Source organism: Serinus canaria, chromosome 19 (genome assembly GCF_022539315.1).
Source record: "Serinus canaria isolate serCan28SL12 chromosome 19, serCan2020, whole genome shotgun sequence".
Classification (NCBI taxonomy): domain Eukaryota; kingdom Metazoa; phylum Chordata; class Aves; order Passeriformes; family Fringillidae; genus Serinus; species Serinus canaria.
In genome coordinates this window covers 357,488-383,669 of record NC_066332.1, presented here as the reverse complement: position 1 = coordinate 383,669, position 26,182 = coordinate 357,488, and the positions used below count along the sequence as shown (strand labels likewise).

At 56.7% G+C, this 26,182-nt stretch overlaps 2 protein-coding genes across 3 annotated transcripts in view; both read right to left on the bottom strand.

The window, feature by feature from the left end:
- Nucleotides 1–5,734, bottom strand: part of CLUH (clustered mitochondria homolog) — a 32,582-nt gene extending 26,848 nt beyond the window's left edge. Inside the window, exon 1 of the mRNA XM_030230877.2 lies at nt 5,570–5,734. Coding sequence (XP_030086737.1) covers nt 5,570–5,684 — 115 coding nt within the window. The 5' untranslated portion in view covers nt 5,685–5,734. The remainder of the gene's footprint in view (nt 1–5,569) is intronic.
- Nucleotides 5,735–7,369: 1,635 nt separating this feature from the next.
- On the bottom strand, nt 7,370–21,960 carry CCDC92B (coiled-coil domain containing 92B). 2 transcript variants are annotated; one of them, XM_030232371.2, is made up of 4 exons: nt 21,901–21,960; nt 17,101–17,254; nt 14,983–15,030; nt 7,370–13,428 (listed from the first exon to the last, which is right to left on the bottom strand). In XM_030232371.2, exons 1-4 carry the CDS (start codon nt 21,943–21,945, stop codon nt 12,773–12,775), a joined length of 903 nt encoding a protein of 300 aa, XP_030088231.1. In that variant the 5' UTR covers nt 21,946–21,960; the 3' UTR covers nt 7,370–12,772. The 2 variants fall into 2 exon arrangements, with proteins under 2 accessions (XP_030088231.1, XP_050837897.1); XM_050981940.1 differs by lacking the exon at nt 21,901–21,960 and adding an exon at nt 18,974–21,783.
- Nucleotides 21,961–26,182: the final 4,222 nt, after the last annotated feature.

The window sequence follows — 26,182 nt, the reverse complement described above, 5'->3', positions numbered from 1 at the left end:
CAAAGAGAATGCCTGTGTGGCCCCAGCGTGGCAGGACACAGAGCAGCAGCTGACTCCACGCAGGATCCCACGTCCGTGTGCTCAGAACTGGATGCTGGGCCCTGAGCAGTTTCCCCCAGGTGCTGCCTGGGAACCTCCATGCATGCCCGCCTCCGGCCCTGTCCCCAGGTGCCTCGCCGGGCGGCGGGCGCGGAGCAGCTCCCGCAGCTGCGGCTCCGCTCTCCTGTCCCGAGCACAGCCGCGCTCACACGGCTTCCCAGCACTCGGGGGATGCCGGCCGGGCCAGGCAGTTATAAATAGCCCGATCTGAGTGCCACACCAGTGCAGCCTGGGACGAGTGCTGTGCCAAACCCGAGCAAGTGAGATGCATTGAATTACAAGGCGAGGGCAGTTACTATGGCACGCCCCGGCCCAGCACAGCCATCCATACTAAGCAGGAGAGCACAAAGCATTCAGGCAGTGAACCAGTCAGTAGTTTCTAGACGAATTTTCTGTCCTCTCATGCAGCTCTGACATATAAAACACAACAAACCACAAAACCACACACACAATCCCTGAACACCTCTCCTCTCTCCATGCTACTTAAAGAAAACCATGGCAACTGAAGCAGGGATTATGGAGCTGGAGCTTTCTCCAAGCACCAGGCAGCCCAGGGAGGTTGTAGCCAAGCAGGCCACTGCTCGCCTCCAGCGAGGCCATGCCACAGCCACAGGCTCCTCACCCTCCATCGCTGGCATCATCCGGGTATTACTCCTTTGGCACAGAACAGGGCTCCGAGCTCTGGAACCTCACAGCTGGGTACCCCTCAGTGCCATGAACCAGCACCAACTTTCAGATCACATGAGCATTGTGTTTCTCTTGTGATTTTTGAAGGACTTCATATGTACTGATAGCTTCAACTCTTCCTCCTCATGAAGAGACCTCTGGGAAGAGGAGGAATCTCCTAGAAGTACCTGCTCAGGTGTCATGAAGTTGAGCTGCATGTCTTCGACTACAGCCCAAGCAAGCTCACACGTGTACATGAGTTCACAAGAGTGTATGTGTTAGCTCTAACCTGTGAAGGCTGGTGTCAGTACAGCAAATGCAAATTAAATTTTAGCTGAATAATAAATGAAGTTAAATAAATAGTTTAATGAATCCAAATAAATTTACTAAATGAATAGGCATTAGCTCCAGAGATGGCCCTAATGAAAACATTTCTGCAGGACATCCCATTGGGGAAAGTGGGAGACATATGGAGGTGCCTCCCTCTGCCTTCCCTGTGGAAACCACAGCTTCCCAGGAGCTTCCCACGTAAGGTACAACAAGGACTCCTTTTAATAAGAGCTCACAGTGAAACACTAGAGCTGCTCTACTGCCATCATTAAACTCAAATTGGTTGTAAGACATCTGTGGGCAGAGGTATAAGCTCTGCATTTATTTCTCAGCAGCTTCACACCACTGAGACTGGCTCAGAGAGAGCAGAGCACGGTGAGGCTGCAGCCTCCAGTGCCCTGGGCAGGGCCAAGCCCCAGGATATCCACAGGGTCCCACAGCTGCTGGCTTGGGCACTTACAGGTGCTGAAAAGCTTTGTGCTTTGCATCGGGAACCCTGAGCTACCCACTCTGCACTCTCCACATCTGGGAGATTTACATTTAAACTCATTTGTAAACTTTCTATCTGGCCAAAACTTTTCATGAACCTAGCCTTGAAACTGGCTGTCTGGGTGACCCTGCTACAATAACATGCAATTCAAACATCACAGAAATCAGGCACAAAGAGTAGGACTAATGCAAAGTGCAAAGACCAGCACCAACAAAAACATTAACTGTGTCAGGAAGAGCATGTTTCTAAATTTCAAGAGAGCTGAAGGAAGGAATTGTATTTCAGACAGAAACCAAGAACCAGCCAACAATCCTCCAAGTCCCTGTGTTTTACTCTTGCACATACCTCAGTTTCAGAAAGCTCCTGGGACAGCAAGAGCAGGGAACCAACCTGTTGTTCTCTGGGCAGGTTCTGCAGGGGAGGTCTGACAGCTGTGATGGCCTCAGCAGCTCCAGCTGCCCGGCAGTGCAGCTGTGGCCACTCGGGCCACACACGGCTCTGGGGACAGGAGCAGGCGGCTGCTCCCGCAGCTCTGCAAGAGTGCTGCAAGCAGCAGCCTGGGAAAGCTGCAGCCCCACAGGAGCCCCTCTGCCAGGCACACCGAGTGACCCACCCAGGCCTGCACAGTGCCCTGACCCCAGCTGGCACCACAGCCCGACCTGCAGCTGAGCCTCCAGGGACACCAGCAGCAAAGACAGAGCACGCAGGGTACTCGGCACGGCACGGCCTGCTAACAGCCAGGACCCACATTACCATTCCCAGTCTCATCCAATCCCAAGGGCAGGAGGCTGGCTGCCTGGGAAGCAGGGCTAGTCTCAGGCTAATCCAACCATTGAAGTTCTGGGCAAGATTCATGATCCTGCAGTTTTATGTCATCTCATTGGACATAACTACCTACAACCTCTCTGAGCCTGCAGCCTCTTCAACAGCTTGTAGTAGAGACTTTCTCTTTAAAGTGAAAGACAAACTAAGGAAATGCTTTTTTAGAAAAACATGCCAACCAACAGCTAATCCTGAGAGAACCTTGCTACTACGGCAAAAACCTGACCTTCTGCCAAAAGTGACAGCCAATGACACCACAGGAGGAACCACGTGCTAGTTTTGATCTTTGGCACACTGTCCAAGCACTGCCCCAAGGACTGGCATTGCTTCTCAAATGGAAAGAAAAAAATGCATGAACTTCAGACCTGTAAAGCTTCTAGAAATAACAACTTTCCAGCACAACCAATGGAGCACAGTGCAGGAAAGTAAAGCAAGTGCTGGGAAGCTGTGCCAGAAGAGGGGTGTGCTGCCAAGTTTAGTCATGTACAGACAATGAAGGTAAACATAGGACTCTGCAACATGGTCCTGGTTTTACTGTGCACAAGGCAGTTCTGAGTCTGCAGGTGGATTTATATCAGTGCGTGTTCCTGACCTACTTACTTCCACTTTTCAGCTGGAAAACCCAGGAGCAAGGCTGCTCAGGCAGAGCAGAGAGCTTCCAGTGGGAGCTCAGCTCTTATCCCAGTGACAGAACCACCCCCAACACCATCCCCTCGGGTTCCCATCCCTCATTTTGCCATGCAGATGCTGTGTTATCACACTCCTTTCCTCTTCTTAACCTTGTAGCAGTGATCAGATTTCTCTTGCACAACTTTCCTCTGACTGTCCCCCAAGCCTGCTAGAGCCACGTATTAAAAACCCCGACTGCCAGCAATTCAGTCCTTTCCAAAACACCAGTGAACCTCCAAGGTTGGGCAACAGACAGCGATAGCAGATCCCCAGATTAAGACTCAGCCTTCTGACCTTGTTGCTAATGCACAGCTACACTTGCCTCCACAGCAGTTTTCCATTAACACCTGCATTCTCTGCTGCTTTAACCGAAGGCACATCCGAAAGCAGGGCTGTCTGGGGAGCTCGGGGACAGAGGGACTGAGCCAGGAGAAAACAGATTTGGGCAAGGCAAGGTTGAAAGGCATTTTACAGTAGCTAGAAACATGCTAAACTTGTACGTGAGAAACTTCTTCTAAGGCAGAGAAGACTGTGGGAATAAAAACAATCCAAGAAACACCAGCTGATAGCAAACATAACAACCCAAAACTGAGCCCATCAGAAATCATTACAGGAACCCCAGTTGTCCATGCTTTTGAGTTTCTGCACTCAGGAGGTCAGACTAGCCTCAACAGTTTCCTGGCTGGGGAGAGAGAGCAGCAGCCATCAGCCCTCTCAGCTGGCACAGAGCCCAGCACCCGAGCCTGGGTGCCTGGCACAGCTGGGGGCGGGGGGGAGGTTCTGCAGCCAGGAGCGCACTCACAGCCTGCCCATGGCTCCAGGTACAGAGAGCTGCCCCCAGACACAGCCAGTGCCTGCCTACAAGGGTGCTCTGCAGGGCACACAAGCAGTGGGAACACCAGAGCCTGGGAGCCAGAGCCTGTGAGGCCGATGCCCAGGTGGCCAGGCTGGCCCTGCTCCCAGGTGAGACCTTCCTCCGCTCCTCCCCAGATACCATGGGCAGTGCTGAAACACACAAAGGATTTTTCCACCTTCCATCCTCCCTCAGCAATCAATTGTGGCTGGAGAGGCAGAGATTACACTGCATAACTTTTAACCCGGTTGCTGGCACTGCAGGCGTGATGCTTGCTTCAAAATCCAGCGCAGGAGAGAGGGGGAGGCTACAAGCACTGAGCTTCCCACTCCTGAACTGCATCCAACCTGCTCCACTACCAAACACCAGTGAACTTTGCTTTAGGTGACAAACTTCAAAAATCCACCTCAATACCATAAAACCAGCAGGGGATGGAAGCGATGTGTGATGTGTGGGTCAGTCAGGGGATTCACGTGCCTCGGGACGAAGGCCGGCCACTGGCCACGCTGCTTCCACGCCTTTTGCTTTAGAGACCAGAGAAAAGAGCTGAGCCGGAGATGGGTGCTCAGGCTCCCAAATTCTTGAAGGTACAAACACCAAACGGAGCAAACCCAGGGCAGGTGGAGGCATCTCAGAGTCGGTGCCAGCCCGGGAGCTGGCGCTGAGAGCAGTGAGGACATGGAGCTGCACAGTGTCCCTGAGCCTGGCCTGAGCCACTCAGGCTCCAGCACAGAGCAAGAACAGCCAGCAAATAACTAGTTAAACCTGCAATTTCCAGCTGAGATGTCGAACAAGCCTCTGCCCTTTCCAGGAAAGCTCTTGCTCATCAGTATTTTCTAACATGTCAGTGGCGGCCGCAGCCCGAACTTGCAGGAGGACCCAGCCCTGCGCTGCCCGCCACCCCCGGGACCCGCGTGCCCGTCCGCGGGCAGCGCCACGCGGTGCCCGGAACGAGCTCCGCTCCCGCTCCCCGCGCCGGGAGCGCCCGCCGCTGCCCACGGGCTCCCGGAGCGGCCCACGGGGCCGGACCGCTCCCCGCGAGCCGGGCACGGGCGCTCCCGGCCCGGGCCCCCCCGCGGCCGCGCGGTGGAGCGGCCCCATGAAGGTGACCTTCACCGGGCCCGGGGCTCCCGCTGCGCCGGGACGGGCCCGCCCAGGCCCGGGGCCCCGCCTGACCCCGCGGCTCCCCCGGGCCCCGGCCCCGGCCGGCTGCGGCACGGGACGGCACCCGGAACCGCGCGGCCCGGCCCCCCTGCGGCCTCCGGCCTCGGCAGCCAGCGCAGCCTCGGGGCCGCCAGGAGCCTTCCCGAAGCGCGCGGGGCCCCGGCACGGCTCCCCGCAGGAACGGAGCCCCCGGCCGTGCGCGCACGGCCCCGCGGCGGGGCGCGCCCGGGCCGCTCCGCCGGGCTGGCCCCGCGTAGGACGAGCCGCCCGAGCTGCCGGAACCGGCCCGGGTCCCCTCCGCGGCCCCGGCCGCGGCCCCGCAGACCACCGCGACCTTTCCGGCGGGCGCTAAGAGCTCCGGCGCCGGAGAGGGAGCGGCGGGTTTGCACCGCTGCTTCGGGCATCCTCGGGACGGGCATCCCCGGCGCCGCAGCCCGGCCCGCGCTGCCGCCGCAGGCCCCGGCCCGGTTCCTTACCGGGGCGCTGCTGCGTCTCGGCGGGCCGGCTGGCGCGGGGTGCCGGGTGCTGCTGCTCGGCGCCCTGCGCGGCCGGCACGGCGGCCGGCGGCATCTCGCCCGCTCGGATGACCATGGGCCCGCCGAAGGACAGCGCCGTCCGCCCGCCCACGTGGTGCGGCCCCGCCGCCGCTACGGCGCCCGCCAGGGCCCAACCCCCGAGAGCCGGCAGCGCCTTAAAGGGGCCGCGCCCGCGCGCAGCGCCCGCCGCGCCGGGCCGGGCTCGGCCCTGCTCGGCTCCGCTCCGCTCGGCCCCGCGGCACTCGGGGTACGGCCCAGAAACACCCTCCCAAACCCCGGGAAAGGTCACCGGTTGCCTGCGCCCTGCCCGTGGGGTGACCCCGCGCCCGGGGGGCACAGCGGGAGCGGGCAGTGCGGGCCCGTCCGCCCCGCAGCACCGCGCCCCGCCGGGCCGGCACGGACACGGACACGGACACGGACACGGGGCAGAGCAGAGCGCGGTTTGGGCTGGAAGGGACCCCGGTTCCGCTCCCTGCCGTGGGCACGGACACCTTCCCACGGTGCAGGCCGCTCCGAGCGCCGCTCTACCCAACAGGTTATATTTCTTTAAACAGGAGTCTGCAGCCTTGCCGGGAAATGTTGGGAAAATCTTTAATTGTAACAAATAATGGTTGGTGATAGGTAAAAAAAAACCCCACCCAAACAAAAACCAAACCAAACAAAACCAACATCAAAAAGAACAAAAATTCCAACCAAAACCAAACAAAAATTCTAACCAAACAAAGAAAGGATGTTCTTTAACGTTTGATCTTTGTAACTTTCAAGCCTAACCAACAAGAAGGGATATTTAATGCACAAAACACATAGTAGCTAACAAGCAAGCTGTAAGTGATGTCCATGTGTTAGAAAAACAAAGTTTGGGGCTTGACACGATGCAGTGATCTAAGACCTGGGGGAGGAAGTTAACATAGCTTGGGAAGAAGGATATTTCCACTAATAATGGACACAAAGAGTGCAGAATTTGTGGGCCACAAGGCCATTCGGCAGGACTCCCAAGATAAGGAATAACTAATAAAACTGACTCAGTGATTGCGCTGAAATCAGCTCCAAATGGGTAGAAGGTAATTCTGGTGGGGGGGGGTGGTCTTTGGCCCTCAACCCACAGACCACTGATGCTAGAAATCAACTGACCCAAAAGAAGAGAAAGACTAATCAGCATGGGATGCGAGGAACCAATAGAGAATACTAATTAATAAGAGAACTATGTCATTTGTAGCCAATGCACACTAATTCCTTTGTCTGCTAAAATGTATAAATTGTTAAAAGTTTTGATAATTGCCATACATGTTAGGCAGAACAATCCCTCATGTACCCAGCGATGAATAATGTCAGCTTTCTAACCAAACAAACTGATTGGAGAATTTATTTCCCGTTTCTGTGTGTCACTGTCCAGTCTGGCCTTGAACACTTCCAAGGATGGGACAGCCGCAGCTCCTCTGGCCAGCCTGTGCCAGGCCCTCCCCAGCCTGACAGGGAACAATTCCTTCCCAATATCCCATGTAACCCTGCCCTCTGGCAGTGGGAAGCCATTCCTCCTTGGCCTGGCACTCCAGATCCTGAAAATGATCCCCCCATCTCCTTGCAGGCCCCCTGTAAGAACTGGGATGTCCCTCTGAGGACTCCCCAGAGCTGTGGAAGAGCTCTGGGGGAGTGAGGTAGGATCCAGTCCTGGGATAGTCAGAAATGCTTCTGGTTTGTGGCTGGAGGCCCTGCATTCTGGAGTAGGACAGTACCACCCTGCAGATTTCAGTCTCTTTATTAAGAAAAAGGAGTATTACAACAACTTCTAAAGTACAGCTCCATACTCTAGTCTCTGGGTGTTAACACATTCTGAAAAGCACTTGGTTAAAAAGCAAAGTCGACAAGAATATCATCCTGGCAAAAAATGGTGACATGTAGCAAACTGAACATTCAAATGACGCCGAGCAGTGTCGAACCTTTGGCATCCGTCCCTCTGCGGCGGCGCTCCCCAGCACGAGGCACAGGCGTTTATTGTTCTCACTGAGCTCCGCAAACTCAGCCAAGGACAATGTTTTTGCTCCAGCGAAACCACAGCTGCTCTGGGACCAGGGGAGCTGAGACCAGAAGTGCTGCCCTCCTCATCTCTCTGCCTGAGCCCTCCCCAGGGTCCTGGCACAGCTCTGGCCAGGCAGAGGTGATGCCCCCACCCCACTGAGGTGACAGTGATCTTACAGACAGGGCTCGTCCTTGCGGGCCGAGGGGGCTGCAGCTCAGTGCTGTACCCACAGCCCCTGGGCACAAAGGGCCTGCTGCCTCAGACATGCAAAGATTTGGGGCATTCCCAGGGCCTGTAGTCTAATTCCTGCAATAATTGCAACAGGAAAGGGGAGCTTTCTTGGAAGCTGCAAGATGACTGAAATCTATTGGGAAGAGCCAGGAGGCATAACCACACCCTGGCCAGGGAGGACCAGGCACCGTTTGGGCGTGGGTTGGGTGCACCTCTCACACACCCCGGCAGCTTCGCCCCCTGTTCCTGCCCGAAGGTGCGAGAGGGAGGGTGAGATGAAGGGGTTGGATGTGGTGGCCCTGCCGAGTGACACCCTCCATGTACTGCCCAGAGGCACCATCCCTCCAGGGGGCTGGGACAGCAGCATCCCTGCAGGGCCACAGCTGGCAAGGAGGACACAGAGGCAGAAATGGGGCCCTGGGGAGCAAAGGGCAGCTCTGATGGTGAGGGCACACGGTGCTTTGATCCTTGTGCTTTAACTGGCCGTGGTGTCTGGTGGCTCCTCCACAGCTGCTGTGCTCATCGATCCTGAGCTCCTCCTGCTCACCCAGCCGGCACTCGGCACTGCTGATCTCATCCACAGATCTCAGATGCCTGCATGAGGCAACCCAGAGGCATAAGGGAGTTCTCTCCCGTCCTGTTGGCAGCCAGGCACCGGCAGTGCAAGAGGGTGACAAGAACAGGCGTGCAGCGAGGCAGCTGCGGCGTCACTACAGCTAGACTGGCTCATCGGGGCTGCTGTTCTAGGAAAGGCAGGATGGTGTGGCTTCACTGGGGCAGCAGCAGCCAGTTCACAAGGTTGTACACAAAGACTCTGAAAGGTTCACCTAACCCCCAACAATGAAAGTCCCTTGTTGTGCTGCTGATTTACCTTCCCAGTGTGGAGAGCCTGGGGAGAACTTGGGAAAAGAGTACTCCCTTCACACTGCTGGCTCCAGCCACTTCAGGCAGGATGTTTCTTGCTGAGCCACTGCCACCTCTCCTGGGCACCCAGGAAAGAGCACCCCTCAGTCCCTCCAGAGCACCCATCAGCTGGGCCATGAGCCTGGCTTGGCCTGCCATAAGGCGATTCACAGAAAGATTCCTTTCCTGGGCCTGGCCCAGTTCAGACTGTCTCAGCACAGAGCCATGCAGTGGGAAAGCTGGGAGCCTAATGGGGATGGGAAGGACATGGCTGGGAGTGCTTAGATTAGCCCCAGCAAACACATTCAGAAAATATGGCTTTTTAGTTAACAGGGTCAAGAAGAAGAACTTCCTGACTAATCTGCCCAGGGTTAAATAAGTCCAGGGGAGCACGCACCCCATTGCCAGGACTGGCTCTGCCACAGCGAGTGCTGTGGGTGCATCTTCCCACATCCACTGCTCACCTCACACCTAGTGCAAGGTGCATTTGAGACGTCACTTTCTCAGATAGCATTAGGAAAAATAATAAGAGATATTAGCAAACCAAACACATCAAATCCATAAGCCTCTGCAGAGCTACAGAGCAGAAGGGAGTGCAGAGGAGAGGAGCCCGGCTGTTAGTCTCTAGACAGCTCTCAGCACATGGTGGTTCACACACACAAGACGTTGTTTAACAACCGAGCGTTATTGCTATGCTTCCATTTCCAGTCTAATCATTAAGCTTTACAAGGGAACATCAAACCCTGCCCGTTCCATCGGTGTGGGCGGCTGTGCTCCTCAGTCTGTGCTTTCAGGTGCGCGGCGCAGGTCGGAGCTGGGTGCGCCCTTTGGACTCCCGAGGAGAGCAGAGCACAGACCAAATGCACCTACGGATCCCTGCTACACCTTACAGGCTAAGGGGGAGTCTACGAGAGCCCCCCACTCCAGGAGGGGAGGGCAGGCCCTGCCTGGGCCCCACTGGCTCTTAGGCTCCTGGTGGCTCCAGCAGCCTTCTCAGAAAAAATAGGAATACCGTCTTTTTGAATTTTTTTTTGATCATTTTGCTCTCTTTGATCATTTTATATAAATACAAAGATTAAAATAATTTATCTCAACATTATTTCTATTACAATCATACAGTTTTTCCCTTCAAAACAAGTGCATGTATGTGTGTGTGTGTGTGTGTATATATATATATATATATATATATATAAGTGTATATATAGTGTCTCTAGAGCTTCCCTCCCCCCTAAGAAAAGCAGCAGTGACTGAAGCAGGTACAGCAAGCAAGAGCTGATCCTTCCTGCTCCAAGGCAAATGTGCCCAAGGAAAAGTGCAGGGCTCACCCTGACAACTCATCTCCAAGCACATTACATTGGCATGAAGGGAGGAACTGGGGTGCTGGTTCTCCATCCCTTGGGGAACCCCCCTTGCTGCAGGCAGCTCTGCCAGACCTGCCCAGCTGGGGAGGGACCTGCACGGGGGACTGGAATGAGATCAACTCCTTGAGCAAGCTGCTAATTACTGGTGGAGAGGAAAGGGCCCTGCAGCTCAGACAGGGTTGCTTAATTTACATACTAGGCACTACGGATGATGATTGCTAGGAAGGTATTTACACAGGAGAAGGATCATACTTCTCCCTCCACTTTTCAATGCTCAGTCATAAACACCATGATCTCATGAAGAAGTTTGTAATAAGGATGCAACATACTGTGTCTATCAGGATTGTCTAGGAAGGACGGGAAGGAGCTGTGCACACCACAGCTGCAGCAACAGCCGAGTACACAGGGAAAGGCATCGCCTCTCACACCCTACCAGAGGAGAGACAAATCCACAGTAGAACCTCTCAGAACCCGAGAGAAACAGCTATTTCCAGAGGCCAATACCAGCACAACACTCCCGGAACTGCGCTGCTGGAGCCCTGGGGCTGCTCCCCTCACAGACCTCCCCTCCGTGCCCCTGTGGGTGGGTGACAGCCGGGCCCCAGCACACCCAGCTCACCCCGAGCTGGGCCTGGCAGAGCCTGCCTGGGTCACTGTGCAGAGGGAAGCAGGGGGATGCCGGGGAGCTCAGGGCTTTTCTCCCTCATGTAACTATTCCTGGTGGTCAGAGCCCAGCGGGCGTTACCAGAGCCCCCGTGCTGCCCCTCACCTGCCCAGCCTGTGCTGCCAACCTGGGCACGTGGAGCTCTGCAGGGATGGCCTGTGAGCACCCTGACTGCTCCCTGCAGCCTGCCACAGCTGTGACAGTCTGGAAGGAGAGCTGGGGGCTCCTGGGGCTCTGCACTGCCAAGGCAGCAGCTCCAGATACCTCGGGGGCTGCACACATCTCCCACTAGAGCTTCCGTGCCCCAGGAGCTGCACACCTCAGCCTGGCTGGAAGCCAGGCTGCTGCCTGAGCACTGTGAGGGGGGCCCTGCCCAGCGTAGCTTTGCTGGGCTCTTTCCCAAACCCAGGGGGTGTTCTAGGGAGCACGGGAGCAGCTGGGAAGTCCCAACCCTCAGGGGTTGCCTTGGGAGAGCACGAGGGGTCTTGTCCTCCAAAGCCTGGCTAGTTACATAACAGCCAAAGAAAAGGTACAAAAGCCACTAATTTCTGCCCTGCTAGTGCAGCTCATATGCTTTGGGGTTTGTTTTTACTAAAGAGCTGGTTGGCGACTGCTGCTGTCAATCTCATAAAGCATTTTAATAGAGTATATAAATATTGAACTACAAAAATAGACAGCTCTGACTGCATGAGCACACAGGGTGAGTGCGGGCAGGCCAAGCCTCGCTAGTCTATGAGGGTGATGTCTTTCAAGAGGTTTCAAACTGAATTGGAAGGAAACAGGGTCTGATGTCACCCTGCAGCTCCCTCCTGCCCGCACCAGCCGCGGGGGCAGTGAGGTCCTGCGGGAGGCTGCAGGCAGGGGCCGGTGCCGGCCGGCCAGCCAGGCTGGCAGCGCACACGCCAGGGTGAAACCTGCCCCCTGAGCTGCCCTGAGCAGCACCGCGGCACAGTGACCTTTGCCCTGCCTGGCCGGCAGAGCCCTTCCCTCCTAACGGTGTTTCACAACACCCAGGGAGGGACTGTAGAGCTGAGAGTTTGGTGGAAATGGGGCAAGGCCGCCCCAGCGGGGCGAAGGCAGCTGTGTATGGCCGCTGTGCTGGGAAGGACGGGAGGCACCACGGCAGGACCGGGGGCTGCTCAGCCCTCAGCAGCAAGCCCAGACCGGGCTGTGGATGTGACTGAGAACCACAGTGCTGGTGCCGAGGAGAGCACAGGCTGCAGCCCTGCTCCAGCAGCACGCGGAGCCCGGCTGCAGCAGCCAAGGAGCCACGGAGTGTCCAGCAGGATGGCCAGTCTCAGCACTTGTCCAGCTGCCTTGTCCGAGTCCTGTGTGCGACCGTATGAGGGGACATCCGTGTTGGAGACAGCCAAACCGCTGCACAGGGAGCGTAGGACAGGGCCTGGCCAGCACAGCAGCACTGTCCTTGTGGAAGGGGATCCCTCCGTCACCCACAGGATCCATCTCGTTCAGCTGCCTGCGTTCTGGAGAGCCCTGCTGGCGGTGTGCCCGGTGCCGGGGATGCCAGGCTGGGCTCAGGCCGCGGTGCCATGTGCTGCACAGCCTGTTGCCGCTGTGCCCGCTCCCAGCACCCCGGGCCAGCAAAAGCAACCCGGCGCCCACTCTGAGGGCAGCAGCAGCAGGAAAATCTCATTTCAAAAATGCTTCCTCTTCTTTCTTTCTTTCTTTTTTCCTTGCAAGCTCTGGACAGGCGCTCGGACGTGTGCCCCTCAGAGCCCGGGTGCTGGATGCTCCCCTGTGCCGCAGCATTGCCGGTGACATCGCTGGCTCAGACCTTTCGGGGACCCTCGCTGGCTGCCGGTGGATGGGAGGCGCGTGCAGGGCTCCGCTTTCGGCCGCCCCTTCCCCTCCACCGAGGGGATGGGGAAGGAGCCTCGGCCGGCGCCGCCCGGTGCCGCCGCGCTCAGGCCTTTCGGGCCGGTCGGGCCGCGCCGTGCCCTCGCCGCCTACTCCTGGGCCCGGGGGACACCGTGGGCACCGTGGGCACCGGAGCCGTGCCTCTTGCTGGGCTCGCCCTTGGCCGACCTGGCCCTGGCCGCCGGCTCCTGCCGGGGGGGCCGCTGGCCCCGGGAGGCCGCGGCGGCGCCGGCCGAGGCTCGGGGCAGGCCCGGGGGCTCCGGCGGCGGGCGCTGCGGGCCGTGCGGCCGCGGCGTGTAGAGGAACAGCGCCGGGTCGGGCATGGCATCGTGCTCCTCCTGCGCAGGGTCCCTGGGCCGGGCGCCGTCCCCGGGCGGGCGCCGGGCGGGCGCCCTGTGGCCGCGGCGCCGGGGCCGAGCCTCGGCCGGGGGCTGCTCGGGGGGCGGCCGCCCGCCCGCCCGGGGGCCCGGCAGCCGCTGGGCCGTGGCGTGCAGCTGCAGCGAGAGGTAGGCGGCCGCCTCCGTCTGCTTCTGCAGCTCGGTGTCGAGGATGGTGACGCGGTGGCTCCGACGCTTCAGCTCCTCCAGGAACCGGCGCTCCTTGCTGCGGAGGCTGGAGCGCAGCGCAGCCACCAGCGTCTCCTTGTGCTGCAGCTCCTTGCGCAGCTCCAGGTTGTCCTTCTCCTTCTCCTGCAGCTGGGCCTCCATCGCCCGGCACTTCTCCTCCAGCTCGCGGTCCAGGACATCTGTGGGTCAAGGCACAGAGGGGTCAGGAGGGGGAGCGGGGGCTCAGCCGCGCTGTTCCTGGCTGGATGTGGCTGCTGAGCACTCCGTGTTGCCAGCCTGTCCCAGCAGTGCCATTGAGGCAGTTTGAGTGCTTCTTGAAGTCGGGAAAAAGCCCCCTGTGAGCTGCGTGAGCACGGGCTCACTGCCAGCACAGGCACAGGAACCCCGGCATGTGTAACACCCTAATGCGGGGTGACAGCAAAAGGCAGTTCCAGTGGAGGATGTTGTTGCTATGGAACCTGCTGCCTCTACCTTGCTGCAGTTTTAAAATTTCCCTAGGTAAGTAGCTTTTCACCCTAAAAGTGACTTTGAATGTGTGCGGAGGGTGTGGGGGAGCACATGGGCTGGAAGAGAAAAGGAAATGGTACAGAGAAACCATCAGCCCAACTTTTGAGGGACTTTTGTCCTCAAGCCCTGGGATTCCAAAGCCTGGTAAATCAGGATGGAGATGCTAATCCACAATTACAGAGGAATTGGGCTGCGCTCAGCAGGGAAGGAGCCTCCATCCTGGGACGAGGGAGCGAGTTCTGGGGAATGCTGTCCTGGGGCAGGATGGCCAGGCAGCGCAGGGAATTCGCAGCTTGGGTCTCTGGAACCAAGCTCAGTGGGTAATGGGAGGGCTGAGGACTCCTGACCCCAGCCCTGGCTGCCTGCTCTGGCACCCAGCCCTTGGCAGGGTGCAAGCTGGCACCTGCCCACGCTCCCAGGCCTGCCCAGGCCTGCTCCCATCCTCTGCAATAATCTGCTTTTTATGATGTGATTGGCAGCCACTTACAGCCTCAGCTCCTCAGTGTTTCTGCAGCTTTATAATGAGGTCTTAGGGAGGGAGTTGCAGGCAGTAATTATTGCATGAACGGCACTAGAAGAGCAATAATTTGATGGCATCGTAAATGAAGTGCTGCCCCATAAATGTGGCAAAGTGATTGTGCAGCTCTAAAAGGCTGAAGGATGGGCAGGCATCATGGATGAGACTCGCTGCATTGTGGCTGGTGACACCCCAATGGCACCCGGTGGGTTGGGCAGCAGGCCCTCGCCAGCAAAGCCCTTGGGTGCAGAGAAGGGACCCTGGCTCCATGGGAGGGGCTGGGAGTTTGGAATTGCCATGGAGCCAGCCATGGCACTGTGTGAGAGTGCCAAGGACCCCGCTGGCCCCGGTGAGAGCAGCCTGCACCCACCTTGGGACCGGCTACCCTGGCACAGAGGACAGAGCACAGGCTGGGGCCTGGTGCCAGGGACTGTGCCCAGGCAATGCCAGGGAGGAGCTTCAGTTTCATCTGTGGGCAGAGGAAGGAGAGGAGCCAGGCTGCTCCCAGAGCAGCCTCTGCCGGCCGCGGGGCTCCCAGCAGCACCAGCAGGCTGGGAGCGCTGCCTTCCACATCCTGCCCTCAGCCCCGCTGCCCCCTCAGGCCAGGTCCCTGTGCCCCCCCTGCAGCCCTGATGGGCCCCTCTGGCCGCAGGCTCTTCTGCACCCACACCTGCTCCCCTTTATCTTGTGCCCTAAGCTCTGCTCTTACCTTGTTGGCGGGCCTCCAGCTCCTTCATTTCCAGGTCATGGGTAAGCTCTGGAAGAGAAATCCAGCAGGACTGAGGAGGAGCATCCCAGCCATTCTGTGCTCCCCATGTCTTCCTCTGATCCATTTGGGGCACTGGATATCACTGTGGCTGCAGTGATATCTCTGCCCAGCCTTCATGGGAGTGTGGCCATCACCAGCCACAGGCTGAGATAAAAATAGGCAATTCTGGCAATTTATATGCTATTAAGGAGCCTCATGGCTGAGACATTGTCCACGGGATGCTCCTCTGCCTTCCCTTTTTCTAAAAGAGTTGCTGAACCATTTTCAGTGCTGTAAACCAGGACAAAGAGCAGAGCAATGGATTGAAAATAGACCAAAGTGTAAGCTGCCACCCAAAGCATTTCATAATTTACTGCTCCAGGCTGATCACTGCCTCTACACGTGACACAAGCAGGGACAGCCTCGTCCCAGCGCGATGTGCCTGCAGAAGGATGCTGCCCTGCTCCAGGGCAACACGGAGCATCCAAATCCCTTCCAGATCTCAGGAGCTGCAGCATCTACCTGCCTGCTCAGCCCCAACGTGCTGCCTCCTCTCTGCTGCCCTTTGTCTGCTTGCTGTCTAGCCCCAGGCTACAGCACCAGGTCACAAAGTGCAGCTCAGGGACCTTCTGGAGTTCACTTTACCCTGCACTCTTACAGACAGTCCCTTTTGAATTAATTATCACAGTCCACCCAACCACTAACAGCCCTGAGCAGAGGAAGAGAGTACTAGCAGCAGCTTTCAGCTGTATGGGGGCTATTTTTTCCCCGGAAAATGAGTTCAAATGGTTAATCTTTGCCCTACATTTTTCTTTTAATCTGCTTTTGTGTTGACTCTAATCCTCATCACTGCCATCCTTCTGAAACCGAATGCTTGTCTCAGGCTGCTCTGCCTGTCTGTCTTGGAAAACAAATCTGTAGTGAGGAGGTAGAAGTACCTGAGACTGTAATGCAGTTTCTGGAAAGCGTTCAGCACTCTTGACTGCCCCGGTGGGAATCAATGGCCATTGTTGTGCTATTTTTCCGAAGCTAAAATAATAGGTTTGGAGTCTCAGATATATTTCAAATGAAAACCAAAGCATTTGCCTATTTCCAAAGACATCATCCTGCTGAGCAAGTGCAGGGATGATACACAGCCTCGGGTCCCAGTTTCTGTGCTGGAGCTGGGGTGGGGGTGCTGATCTGCTTCACTACCATCCCCATGACCCCTGAGAGGCGGCTGAGAACCACCTCGGTGGGAGGGAGAGCCTTTCCCACAGGGGTACCTCAGATAGACCTAGAGGATAGTGAAAAAGTCAGAAACAACAGTGCCAGGGCAGCAGGCAAGGGTCCAACAGGGCCACATCGAAGAAAAACTGACTTTAGGACTCTACTCTCCTCCTGCAAACAGCTCCCCAGATAACGACACTCAAATTCAAGAAAGGCTCCTTAAAACTGCCCAGAGGTTGCCTGGCACTCCTGGCAGAAGCACACACCTCACCCATGAGGACAGGAACTCTCTGGTCAGGTACGGCTGTCCTTGGGTCACACTGGGAAGGGGACATCACCCATGCAGTGGGCTCATTTCAGCCAGTGGGGTCAGATCCCCCCCCAAGTTTGATTTAGGCAGGAGAACCCCACTGTTTTGTCTGCCTGAAGAGGCAGTAGATGAAACCATTAAAACAATGAGACAGAACAGCAAAAGCTCAGAAAGGATGGGGAAAAATAGCCAATTTTATCAGTGCAGACGTTTCTTTGTTTCCCAGGAACCTGGGAGAATGGGAGGCTGGAAGACAAGGAGTAATTAGCTATGGCTGAATTATTGATGAGAGCAGCAGCACAAGTTGGAATGAGTGGCAGTGGTGGCAGAAGGCTGGGCAACCATCACTGCTGCAGGGGTGGCTGGAGGGGAGGGCGACCCTGCTGCAGCAGGGGGCAGCTGTGCAGGGCACCGAGCCTCGTGCTGCAGCCTGGCACTCGCCTCCTCTGCGACCTGCCAAGCACCTCTGTGAGCACCCCGGGCTGCCAGCAGGAACCTTCCTGCCCAAGGAGCTCCGTGAGCACTCAGCTCCCACCCACCGTGGACACCCCAGCGCTCACCTGAGCAGTGCTTCTGCAAGCGGAGGATCTCCAGGTGCAGGTCATGGAGCAGCTCCATCTGCTCCTTCTTCAGGAAAGCGATGTGCCGCTGCACACTCTGGATCTGGTGCTCCAGGGACACGGTCTCCATCGCAACCAAATTCACAGTCCAGGCCTGCAGGGAGCGGAGATGGCTGGTGATCAAATGTGCAGCTGTGCGCTGGGCTTGTGAGCCCCAGCCCTGGAGCCCTTGTGAGGGGCAGGCCCCTCACAGAGGTGCAGGGTGGTGCCTTCTCTCCTCAACCCTCTCCACGGGGACTGTGACTGTGGGAAAAGCCAGCCCTGCTCAGCTGATGGCCAGGGAATGGCCTCAGCCCTCTCACCTTACAGTGCCTCTGGGGCCGGCTCCTGTCCTGCCTGCTCTGAGACTGCACAGGCAGGAAATCCTGCTGCATGAACCCTGGCATCATAGCATGCATGTCTGTTCTGAAGTTGGCCCTAGGAAATACTTTATCACTGAGTAGGATGCATCTGGGACAGGATTGCTCCTCGTCGTCCCCAGGTGGGAGTTGCACCAGAGACGATTTTGGCTCTCACTTGACAAGCCCCACGTTACACAGCAGCAACTGCAGCGAGCGATCCAGCACATGAAAAATACAATATGCTCTGTCTAACCCGATCAGCACTGCATGGCTAGGAAAGTCACGTTGTCTTCCAGGAGAAGTAACATCTTCCCTGGTAATTTGCCTGGCAGACAAGAGCTGCTGGCAGGCTGTGCCAGGCAGCCGAGCTGGCTGGGCTGGGGGTCCATCCCCACATCAACAGCCATGGCAAAGCAGCTGCAAAAGCTGCCCACCTGTGCTGCTGCACAAAGAGATAAAAATAGCCCCTGAAAGAGCCCTTTCTCCCAGGAAATACCATTTTGTGGTGTGTGGAATCTGTCCTTGCTCCCTACACAGCCCAGAGGGAGGGAAGCTGCAGCAAATCAAGGTAACCTGGCAGAGTGGCTGGACTCAATGACCTGAGAGGTGAGGGGTGCAGTGCATCATCCTGTCCCTGGGCAACTGCTTCCCACATCTGACTCCAGTTTTCTCTCTACAGAAACTGCAGAACCAAGCGAGCACTGTGGCTCACTGTTCCAGCATGCCTGGCATGGTCACATAGGGCATTTGGCAATTCCTGCACCCAGAATGCATTTGAGATCAATCCCTCAGTAAGTGGTCTTGGCAGTGCCCCAAGGTCAAAGCTTTGTTCCTGCCAAAGGCTCTGTAGATTTGTGACAACTCTACAGTCAGGTCTCCTGTATTTGATGAGGTGTGGGGTGCAGGCTGGGGGCAGCTGAGCACCCAACCTGCTGGTAAAGAAATGATCCAAAATGCATTGTCCTGTAGTTGTCCTTATGGAAGGTGTCAAACCCAGCTGTGCCAGGGGGCTGGGTCTGGCCAGGCCATCCTCCTCGGAGGGCCATGTGTCCTGATGCCAGTGCAAGAGTTATGGGAGTTATCTGGCACCTTCCAGAGACCAGGAATGCAAACCACACCATGGGTACATCCTCCTGACAGCCCTGGCCATGGTGGGCTGAGCTTCTTGATGGGAGTTGTGTTCCTCATCTCAGGAAACATCAGAAAGTAGGTTGGCCAAAGCCCAGGGGACACATACTGCTATTTTCAAGCACTTTGTTCTGTCTAGTTGAAATGTCTTTAGTAGAAATGGCTGCAAATTTTCCATTGAACTTTCCATTCTCCCCTTAAGTAAGAAATTGCTCCTTTTTTTTTTTTTAACCAATGAAAATATTTTCCTTTAAAAATAGTTTATAGATTTCAAGCTGCAAAAAAAGTCAAAGAAAAAAAATCAGTTGTCTCTGATTTGGAAGCAAAGAGCCGTCATAATTTACCTGTGTATGCAGGAAGAGAAGTCTGTCTCCAGAATTGCAATGGGAAATCCTTAGTGGGTTTGAATCAGCCTTGCTTGTCCAACATGGCTTTCATGTTTTCTCTTGAGAAACAGCTCTCAGCTTGTGGCAGGAACATCTGAAGCCCTACCTGAGGGAGCGAGCACCTTGTTTTATTTAGCCATGAACCTCCCACCAGTACTAAGGGCATGGAGCAAGGCAGGGGTGGGACACAGAGGCAAGCAGGGCAGGAGCTGCTGTCACGAGAAATGAGGACAATGCTGGAAACAGTTGTGCTGTTGCCCAAGAGCAGTGAGGGGAAGAGCTCTCCAGAGACTCCAGGTACTTGAGGCTGCTTCTGTTCACCATTTGCAGCCCCATGGGAGGGCCATGTTGTCCTCTCTGCAGGTCACACAGCTCTGCCTCACAGGTGATGATGCAAGAGCCAGAGCTGTTGAGGAAGATGCAATCTCATCCTCAGGCTTCAGTAACATCAGTGTTGGAGTGTCCCTAACTTTACCTGAGGGCAGTAGATGAGCATTTGCATCACTGGGACAGTGTCCACCTTTACCCCAAAGGAGTTCAGAACCAAACTCTCAACAGCTGCTATCCTCCCTCCAATGCTCCTGAAGGCAAGTGGGATTGCAGCAGCATCCTGAGCCTTTAGTTTGATGTGTGCCTTCTGTCATTTCATACAATTCCATTCTGGGTTGTGTTGGGAGTTATTAAGGATTAGCTGCTGCTGCTGGCTGATTTAACACTTACAGGGTCACCAGCTCCCAGCTGGTAACACCAGAATTCCCTGTGCTGACGCTTCAGAACACCCACAATGGTGATGACCAAAAGCCTGTGCAGTGAACCACGGCAGGAACTTTCACCCTGTGCCACAAGCATGAGAGCCAAAGCATGGTGAGTGGGCTGTCCTTGCCACCACCCCTGCCCCAGCTGGGTGTGTGGCTCCCAAAAGGAAGGTTGTACTGCAGCGAGTAGGGACACGGTTGGTGCCCCCACTCTGATCCCTCCCTTGCTGCTGTAGCCATTACTTCTCCTTTCCAGACTAGTTCTAGGATCCCAAGGCAGCTGGTGGTGGAAGCTCTCACAGTGACTGTACTCTGTGATTTTGATGAGTTATGTATACAATGTCATTCATAATAAAAGCCAAGAGTAAGTGATAGTAGTCCTCTTTAGCTTGAAGGATGCTCTGTGCCCTTGGGCTTCTGAGAGTTGTACACGTGCACACACAGCAGCAAAGGAGGCAGCAGTCAGCTGAGCAGTGTGGCTTGCCCCTGTTCAAAGGTGACACCTGCAGCCTGAGCCGGCCCCTGCTCCATGCAGAGCTCTGACTAAACAGCTCTCTCCAGTTTTGGGGACTGGGCATCCACAGGCTTTGCTCCACCACCAAGAGCTTTCCAGGAACGAGGTTCTCATGCTGATCCCCCAAGATTTTGAGCACAGAACCGATGAGGTGGCACTGGGCTCAGCCCCCTCCAGTTCCCCATGGGGAGTGACCATGGGCATGGTCTCAGCTGCTGAGCCTTCCTGTGCACCTGCCTCTAAAACACGTTTTTTTTCCACACTTCATGTCCTTTCACTATGCAACCATGACCTTTGGCACAAGGATATTGGGACTCCTGATCTCAGCCGCTTCTTCCAAAGTGCTGGTGGAAAACCCCAGTGAAATTTACAATTTCATCCCAATTTATCAAATTCTTATTTCACAAACCAAAATGACTGAAGCAGCCTCTTGGAGCAGCTACAATGACCAATTCAGTTGCAAGTCTACCAAGAGCTGATTTCCTTTGCACAGACAGGTTGATCGAGAGTTTACTTCCAGGGCAAAACTCTGGAAGTCTGCTGTTCAATGTAAATCAGAATCCCAGAGCTGTGACCCAAGAAAAACCCTCCATCCCAACGATGTGTCTGAAAGGGACATGCAGTATTGCATATCTGTGTACTTGTGTACACACAGCATAGTCACACCACGGTCTGGCCCTTATCTGTGATTATTATTCCCCATAAATGGCAAATTAGCTGGGAGTCAGGGGGCACGAGGTTTGCAGGAACAGGTCGATAATTTGTCCTGCTGTGGCTGCCAGCAACCCCTTCTCCATCACATTGAAACATACGCAGGAATAAACACTGATACCCACTAGAAATCCATAGTGCTTGGTATTTACAGCTCAAATATAAACTGCAGCAGTGCCACTAAGCTAGTGTATCTTAAATGTAGGGAAATTAGGCAAGCAGGAACCTCAGAAACTTGCAGAAGGTCACAGAGGCAGTGGCGATGCCAGGAATAGAAACCAGGGGTGAAATCCTGGCCTTGGGAAAGTCAGCGGGAACCCTTCCCTGATCTCAGCAGAGGCAGAATTACACTTGGAGTGCTGTTTGCTATTCATTATATGTCAGTATCTATTTGCAGATAAAATCAATACCGATGGTGATTATAAATTATTGTTTCTTGCAATTCTCTGAGCACAATCGCCTGAGGAAAAGCCCCGATGACGCTTGTTAGGGGGCTGCGGAGGCTGGAGGCAAGTCCGTGCTTTCTCTCCCCGGCTCCGAGGGAATTCGCTACGGATCCAGCTCTGCTCCGGGAGTGGAATCGGGCCCTCACCGCCGCTCCGGGCCAATCCTCCTCCCGGCGGGGGAACCCGCGGTGCCGCCCGCACGCAGGGGCTGGGCTGCGGCGCTGCCCGGTGCCGGTGCCGCTCTCTGCAGCGGCGGCAGAGCCCGGCGGGCTCGGGGGGGCCGCGGGGACCGAGCGCCGGCACAGCAGCGGCGGCGGGGTCACGCACCGGGAGAGGCAACTTCTAGAACGGGCACGGCGGGGCCGCGGGCAACTTGTGCGGGGCCGGCCCGCAGCCCCGGGACCCCGCCCGCCCCGCAGCCCGGCCCGCCCGCCCCGCGGCCCGCGGCCGGTGCCTTACCTGGGGGGAGCGGCGGGGCCCCAAGGGGCGCCCGCTGGGCGTCATGGGGGGAGCGGCGGGGCCGGGGCCGGGGCCGGGGCCGGGCCGGGGCCGCGCCGGCTCCCGCGCTGCCCGCGCTGCCTGCGGCGGCCCCGCCTCGCCCGGCCCGGCCCCGCCGCCCGTAAACAGGCGGCAACGTGACCGGAACTGGGGAGCTCCGCCGGGCGGGCGGCGGCGGCGCGGGCACAGACCCTGTCCCGGGGCCGGGCCGCGGCGAGCCGCTGCCGGGGCAGCCGCATCGGGGCTGGGGCGCCGCTCCCCGAGACCCTCGGCGAAGCGGGGCTCAGCTCCCCGGGACCCTCGGGGCCCCGCTCCCCCGGACCCTAGCCGCGGCCGGATCCCGCTCCTCGGGGCTCTCGGGGCGCCGCTCCCCGGGACCTTCGGTGCGGCCGGGGCTCGCACCCCGCCTCTCCCCGCCGCTGTCCGCGGTGCTGAAGCCCGAGGCCGAAGCTGCCCCGGGGGTCCCGCGGCCGCCGCCCGCTCAGCCCCGGGCGCAGGGACCCCCGAGCAGCCCCGGAGGTCAGAGCGGGGGCTCTGTGTCTGTGGGGAAGGCGGCGGCCGTGTGTCCCTGCGGGGGCGGCAGTGCCACCGCCACTCGGGGGGATGCGGCTCAAATGCGGGCCGGTACCGGCTGCAGCCGGGAAACTGGTCCGTCAAACCAGCGGAGCTGTGGTCAGAGAGATGGTGGTAAAAACTTGTTTACTCGAGTGGTTACTGATTTTTCATGCCTTTTGTTTGTGGTGCCCAGACCAGCTGGGGCTTCACATTGAAGGATGACTCAATCCTTTGCGCCTCTGCTCCGGCAGGGAGGCTGGGATGCGGTGGCCTGTTCCATGCTGCACGGCGGTGACGGCACAGCAAAATGGTAGCGTCCTCCCCATCAGCTGACAGTCTGCTGATTCCCGTTCCCTTAAACCCAAATGTGCCTAGAGAGTGCCGTGCTCCTGCTCTGATGCTGAATTGTGCTGCCGTCTCCTGTTAAAACTGCTGCAATCCTGCTTATCCTGGTGTGCAGCCAGCACACAGGGGAGTTGTAGGGGAGCTCGCAGAGCGTGGTCTGTGGTATCATCCTGCCATCCCACATCCTTCCCTCCCCTTGAATGCTTCCAGGCTCTGGGTGAGTGTTGGTGCTCCACAGATCCACCAAGGGCGTGCTGTGGCCAATAGACTGCTCTGTGCCTGCAGCAAAGCACATGCTCCAGGTGTGATACAGAAGGTTTGAGACATCTCTGCTCAGTAACGGCCAAGGACTGGACCCTCACCTGATGCACAGTGCTGGGGTCCAGCCTGGCCTGTTTCTGGTAGTTGAGAAAGGCTGGGCTTGGTGTTAGGGCTCATCTATGGAGACTAAGTTTAATTCATACAAAGAAAGAAATCATTGAATCAGGAGAAAAGATGAGCAGTGTGATCTGAAGGTCTGTACATGCACACACAAGAAGCTCATTTGCAATAAGTTATTCAGACAGATCTGCTTGCTGCCTCTGACAGCACAATGGAGAGCTTCAGGGACTCCCAATGCTCACCCCGTCATGCCAGCTGCTTTGTGGGCTCCTCTCAACTTGTGTTCTCTGAAAAATGAGTTCTTCTTGAAGCAAGACGTTGTTAAGAGGTCACAGATGCCTGTGTGAAGGGGGAGAGTGCAGCCGTTCAGAGCAGCACTGTCTCACGTGGAGCCCCCCTCGCCCATTTGTGACCCTCAGGACACCGCTTGCCAAGGTGTCTCTTGTCCCCCTCAGGGCAGTGTGCCATGTTTGGGGTGTGGGGTGTTTTAATGTCTCTTTGTGTCTTCCCCCAGCTTGTGTGCTAACTTGGGCAGCAGTGAGCTACAGACGGGAGGTGGGGGGAGGAGAGAGGGGGAACGTCTGAGTGCATCATGTTTCACAAGGTTTGTACAATTTTTATTGATTTTCCACTGGATAAAAGACAAGCCTGCAAAGAGTCAAGGTCAGGCACTCAGGGACGGAGAGCTGCTCTGTGAATGAGGTCATCGCTCCGGGATGCAGCCTGCCGGCGGGACAGCAGCAGAGCGCAGCGCATCCTCTGCACCCAGCACGACGCAGGAAATGTCAGCTGCCTCCACAGCCATCACCTGGCAACTTGGGGTCACTCTGCTGCACACAGGCTGCTCACGTTTCCCATCACCAGCTCCAAAATTAACTGGTTTCACTGGCAGCTTTTTTGAGCAGGACATGACATGGCAGTCCCTTTGCTGATGCTTCCAGCCACCTTGATGCCCTGCACTGCAATTATGCTGCATCTCTTCCCCACTCCCTGCTTGCTCCAAAAACCAGGAGTTCCTGCTCAAACAAGTCTGAGGTTACAGTCCAGGGAGGCAAAAATGGCAGGAGCACCAACTCAGAAGGAACTGGGGGTCCCTGCTGCCGCTTCAGAGGCGTGACTGAGCTCCAGAGCCTGCCGGGCCGAGGCAGTCAGCTCCTTGCCTGTTATACCTCAGCTTGGAGACATCTCACTGCCATGTGCTTCTGTGAGAGCGCTGGCAGCCCCTGCTCACGGGCACCCACCAAGTGCCCCAGCCCCGGGTTCTGCTGGAGCAACGTGGCTTCTCCCCTGGTCCGAGGCTGGTGGAGACTGGGGGATGCAGGATGGGGAATGTGGGGATGTGAGGATGTAGGGATGAGCCGTGGGGTGAGAGATGCGGGATGCGGGCACTGCGGATGGGGCTGCGGGCGGCAGCTCTTCCGAGCGGGGCTGGGCTCGGCGCCGCCGCCGCCGCTGCTCCGTGCCGGCACTGACCTCTAGTGGCACCGGCACCGGCACCGGCACCGGGGGACAGCGGCACCGGCTGCGGTAAGGATAAGCGGTACCGGCACCAGCACCGGCACAGGCAGCACTCGTGCGTCCATGTGTGTGCATGTGTGTGTGTGTGTGTGTGTGTGTGTTTGTGTGTGTGTGTGTGTGAGCATGTGTGCTCATGTGTATGAGTGTGTAGGCGTGTTTGTGTGTGTGTGTATGAGTGTGTACATGTGTGTGTGTGTTTGTGTGTGTGTGTGTGTGTACACGTGTGTGTGTGTACATGTGGTGCGTGTGTGTACATGTGTGTGTTTGTGTGTGTGTGTATGAGTGTGTACATGTGTGTGTGTTTGTGTGTGTGTGTATGTGTGTACACGTGTGTGTGTGTGTACATGTGGTGTGTGTGTGTACATGTGTGTGTTTGTGTGTGTGTGTATGAGTGTGTGTACGTGTGTGTGTGTGTGTGTGTACACGTGTGTGTGTGTGTGTACATGTGTGTGTGTATACATGTGGTGCGTGTGTGTACATGTGTGTGTTTGTGTGTGTGTGTGTACATGTGTGTACACGTGTGTGTGTGTATACATGTGTACACGTGTGTGTGTACACGTGTGTGTGTGTGTGTCTGTGTGCCCGTGTCCCTGCCTCCCTCGGGGCCGTGCCCGGCTGCGTTCCCGCTGTGGCCGCGCTGGACACGCCGCACCCGGGGCTGGGCAGGCGGGGGCGGCTGGGGAGGGCTGGGCAGGGCCAGGGCCGTGCTGCCCTGCAGGGGCAAGGGGTGCTGGGCACCACGGCCTCCTTCTGTCCTCAGAGGTCCCCAAGTCTTGCTCCGTGCCACAGTCAGCAGGCAGGGACAGGCCCCGGGCAGCACCTGGGGCTGCTTCTGCCGCCATCCCTCCTTCCTGGGCTGCCAGAGGAGCTGAGGGATGGAGCCTCTGCCGGCAGGTCTGGATGTGGCCAAGGGCCTGTGCTGGGTAAGCCCAGGTCCCTTCAGTGGTGACTGATTCCTGCAACAAACAGGATTCCCAATAGGAGCTGCATCCCATGTGCACTGGAGTTAGCCTGAATCCTGTGCCCTTCCAGGGTGGCTACAGAGTGCTTTGAGACCAGAGCTTTCCCCCGCCACCCCGAGTTAATTATTAGGGGGATTTTTTTCAGTTAATTTATAAATGAGTTTAACTTTGCCTCAGATATTATTTTTCAACCTAATTGAAATGTAGTGTGTGTGTGTGCCTTCTAATTGCTTTGAAGAAACTAATAAGAAGCTCCTTACAGTCTAAAGGCTAAAAGCTAGAGGATTTTAATAAATTTAACATTAGCTTAACATTTCCACAGGGATTGAAAAATATCTACTCGTAAGGATATTTGCTTGAGCTAAGCAATGCAATTTGTTCCTCTGTGTTAGTGCATATATGATATGTGAACAGTCCAATTTTTAACTTTTCTCATTGTTTAAATTTTTTTTTTAATGAAGGTTGCTTTTTATTTTTAGATC